At 42.4% G+C, this 4,450-nt stretch overlaps 1 protein-coding gene across 1 annotated transcript; it reads right to left on the bottom strand.

Annotated features, from left to right (window-relative positions):
- Positions 1–471: 471 nt before the first annotated feature.
- LOC131443913 (G-protein coupled receptor 6) lies at positions 472–2,776 on the bottom strand. Its single transcript, XM_058613993.1, has 2 exons — positions 2,517–2,776; positions 472–1,525 (listed from the first exon to the last, which is right to left on the bottom strand). The coding sequence occupies exon 2, from the start codon at positions 1,495–1,497 to the stop codon at positions 490–492; it is 1,008 nt and encodes a 335-aa protein (XP_058469976.1). The 5' UTR covers positions 1,498–1,525; positions 2,517–2,776; the 3' UTR covers positions 472–489.
- Positions 2,777–4,450: the final 1,674 nt, after the last annotated feature.

Raw genomic sequence — 4,450 nt, 5'->3', positions numbered from 1 at the left:
AATACAAAATAGAAAAAAAAAATGGCACAGTACTCACACATTCAAACATTTAAACACAATACGGGCTAAACAATACTGCTTTGGCATTTCAAAAAACATTGAATAAAGTGCAAGATTTCCCCCATTCCTTTTTTACTCCTTTGAGTTACATTCACAGGTTTGTTTTGTCTTTTTTTTTTTACAGACGTTTTTTGTTCACAGCATTTCCAGGAGCTCATCCTAACTTGTGTAGAAACAGAGTGAGGTGCAGACACTAGCGTTTCCAGCATCACACACACGCACACACCCTTTGATTGTGATTGTAAAGCATTCACTGTTCACTTGAAGCAGATTGTCGATGGTCGTGTGACTTGTGTTTGTCTTTTTGCTCTTTTTTTTCTCCTTGCATATTAACACACACAACCACACACCCATGTACTTACACACTGTTGCTCTCTCTCACACACACACACACACACACACACACACACACACACACAAAGAGCCCTTTCAGACTTCACTCGGAGACCTTGACCGGTAAGACCCCTTGGCCTGAAAGCAGCCACAGAGGAGCATATAGATGGAGCGCTGGATCTCTGTGTTTCTGTAGGCATAGATGATGGGGTTGATCATGGAGTTATAGGTGGCTGGCAGCAGTGTAGCATATGTGTACACTGATGGATACTCCCTTTCACCCACCAGGCAGTAGGTGGCGAAGGGAAGCCAGCTGGCACCAAATGTACCCAAGATGATAGCAAGAGTGGAGACGCCCTTCTTCGTGGCGACATAATGTGACGTGGCAAAAAAGTGCTGCTGCAGGGCAATCTGGTGGGCATGGTGGCACACGATCTTGCAGATCTTGAAGTACAGGGTGAGCATGAGCAAGAAGATGGCGAAGAAGGAGGAGGCCAGGAGCGCGACGTTGCTCCGCGTCAGCGGGCGGACGATGCTGCAGGACGCCGGCTCGTCCAGGCAGTTCCAGCCGAGCACCGGCAGCAGCCCCAGGAACAGAGACACGCCCCAGGTCCCCAGTAGCATCAGGTGTACATACTGCAGTGTCTTCTCTGAGAAGTATGTCAGGGCGTTGTAGAGGGAGAGGTAACGGTCCACTGTGATGGCCAGGAGGCTGCAGATGGAGGCAGTGAAGGACGCCACCAGGAAGCCTACAGTGATAAGGCTGATGGTCTCAGAGGAGATCACATACTGAAATACAAAGTTCAGGATTAATCCTATGCCGGCCAGCAGGTCTGCTGTGGCCAGACTCCCGATCAGCACAAACATGGGAGTCCTTAATGTTGGCGTGTAGAAGATGATTGCTACCACTATGGCATTCTCACAGGCGATGACAGTCCCTGACAAGCAGAGCATAATGTCCCACGGGTTGATGGGGAAATTGAACGGGCTGGTGGAAAACTCCAAGCTGACGTTATGCTCTGGAAACTCAGCCTCCATCCACGAGAGAGCTTCCCCAGCCACAGGAGTCGCTGAGGAGTCATTCACCACCAGTGACTCGTTCATATCTCTGCTCTGGCGTCGACTCTCAGTCCTGAAGAAGAACAAAATCAGTTAGTTTGTCCATCAGAACATCTTTTGTTAAAGATGCCACAAAGGTTGTGACATGACATCACCAGGGTAACTGGTAAAAATAAATGTACCGAAAACAAGAGCAATTTACTATTTTAATTCTGCATTCTAAATGAGAGCAAAGCATTTCGAGGCTCATTCTGGAGTCATTTGTAGAACATATGTTACAACATTACAGAGAAAATCCACCATAAAATAGATTTTTGTTCCTCTCATGCACACTATTACTGTACACTTCAGATTTGATTGGTGAATTTGAACAAAAAGAAAAAAAATCCCAATCAGAGAAATCTTAGAGCTGCATCACGGCTGAAGTATTTGAGAACAGAATTTTCAGTTTCAGGGCTTAGTGTAACAACTGTTGACTGTTACCGCACAATTTATTTTACTTTAATGAATCATATCTTAAGTACTCATCATTGCTGACCAGGGAAGCACTTAAGGTCTGCTAAAAGTCAATAAAATTAATAAGAAACAAGAGTAAGTTACTTGCAAATTCTTTATCTATAGCCCATTCTGATGTCACGTGTAGAACATCTGTTACAAAAGTCATCAAATCAAATCCACCTTTAAACTATAATTTTTGCAATTTTGAACGTGTCTCCTAATGTAACTTAATTTTTCATGGTTGAATTTTATTTGAAAATAATTTTTTATTCATTGTCATTTAAAGTTTTAGTTTCAGTTGTAGCAGAGCGCACATGAGCTGTCCATGGTGCTGAAACCTATCATTCAATATCACGAGTTTCCTTGATTGTGTCGATTTTGTAACTTGAATATTACCAAAGTTATTACAATATCGCCGTGTTTTTTATTCTGATAACTTCGTTTTGGGGATTGAATTAAATAAAACACACACACACACACACACACACACAAACACGCATACTGCTGTTGCTTTTACGTCATATGACAAACAAGAACATGATTTCTGATCATCTCAAAATGCCTACCTTCACGAGAAAACGGCACGAGCTGAGATTTCCTGCTGAAATCAGAGCCCAAAACGTGAAGACGCCGAACCAGAAAGGACGTAACGGCTTTGCCTCCTTTTCGTAGCTCCCGTGGAAACTCTTGATTGAAGCCCTCGCTTTGGCTGTGCTTCCCACGCATGGGACAGACACGCAGGGCAGTGGTGCTGTGAAGCATCGGCCGGTGTTCACCCTGGTGACGAAGGTGAAGGTGAACGTGAGGAGGAAAGAGGAGGAGAGAGAAGGAGAAGGAGGAGGAGAACCAGAGGGATCCGGCGGAGGACACGAGGGAAGAGCTTTAAACCCCTGTGACGTCACAGAAGGGCGAGAGAGTGAGTGATAGAGTGAGAGAGAGTTTATAACTCAACATGACTTGATGATTTTAACATGCACTCACTGGCCACAGTAATAAGTTCACCCGTCTATTTGCTTAAAGGTGCAGTGCGAAAAATCTCATTGGTGAAGTTGCATGTTGCAGCTGAAAGTCCCTCATGTATATATATATATATATATATACATATATATATATATATATATATATATATATATACATATATATATAAAAAGTGATGATTGCTCCTGGCTCAACTTTACAGGTGCTCTACCTGCAGCCAGTGGCATCACTATCTCTCTCTTTCTGAGTGTCTGTCCCTTCTTGCCTGAGTCGAGTGGCCCCTTCACGGATATGTTTAAAATTGAATTTAAAATCATCAGAGTCAGAATTGTTTTAAAATTGCAATATATAAAATCTATGGTTAAAAAGCAAAGGACACCGGATAAAACAGATGACATGAAATAAAATGTGTTAATAGTTAATTATTGTATTTTTATCGACATTTAATGTCAATATTGCTTTTGGAGGAGTAGATTTTGGACGACTTATGAGAGGGAAACAGTTCAAAGAGACGGTGACCAGGGTGTGTAGTGTAGTGTAGTGTAGTATAGCATGTACAGGTACAGTCCAATCTAAGTTGACTGTATAGTGGCATTACTTGTACAGCTAAAAGGATTTTCAATATTTAAAAAACAACAACATCCTGCTGCTGAAACAGTGTTAGACGTGTGTTTGTGGCAGCATAATCACTTAAGCTGTTGTATTGGTTCACTTAATTATTTATTATTTCTAATTAGTTTTAGTCAAATGCTGATTTAGGACTTAACTCCCGACTGCTGTTGTTAAAAATACATCATTTTTAAAAAAAAAGGAAAATGATGAAATAGAGAAAAGAGGAAGAAGTGGCCATGGAGGATGCTCATGTTGGCCTAAACTGACAGCTCTCTTTCTTCTTTGCTTTCTCTTTCTTCTTCACTCTCTTCTTATTTGCTTTCTTCTTCTTCTCCTTATCCTCCTCCTCCTTTTTCTTCTTCCTTCTTCTTCACTTTATTAGGCATCACTCTCTTCTTACGTGCTATTTTCTTCTTCTCCTTCTTCACTTTCTTCTTCTCCTTCTCCTCCTCCTTCCTTTCAGGGTCGCCACAGTTGTCCATCTTGTCCTGTCCCCCGTGTCCTCGTCTGTTACGCCGATTGTCCTCGTGTCCTCCTTCACAACAGCCATGGACCTTCTGTGTTCTTCCTCCGCATGAAGCTCCATCTTCAAAATCCTTTGTCCGATATAATGACTTTCTCTATCCCTGCTCGTGCACGTGACCAAACCATCTCAACATTACCTCTCTTACTCACCTAAACAGACATCACTGTGAGTCTAAAAATATCATCAAAACAAAAACCCTGATCTATCTGTCACTATAAATCCGTGTGGGCATGTGTGTTTTTCACGTGTTGTTTTCCAGCCTGCAGATCCAGCCCAGTTTGATTAGTCTGTTTTGCATATGTGATCTCTAACAGACACACCGTGACTCAGCAGGCTGACACATGTGACTCAGTTAATGATGTTCACCTGGGAACAAACATCATG

Source organism: Solea solea, chromosome 17, assembly GCF_958295425.1.
Source record: "Solea solea chromosome 17, fSolSol10.1, whole genome shotgun sequence".
Taxonomy (NCBI): domain Eukaryota; kingdom Metazoa; phylum Chordata; class Actinopteri; order Pleuronectiformes; family Soleidae; genus Solea; species Solea solea.
This window is presented reverse-complemented; position numbering and strand designations above follow the sequence as displayed.

Excerpts from the sequence above, each read along its gene's own strand:
- LOC131443913 (XM_058613993.1), bottom strand. The coding sequence starts at position 1,497 with ATGAACGAGTCACTGGTGGTGAATGACTCCTCAGCGACTCCTGTGGCT.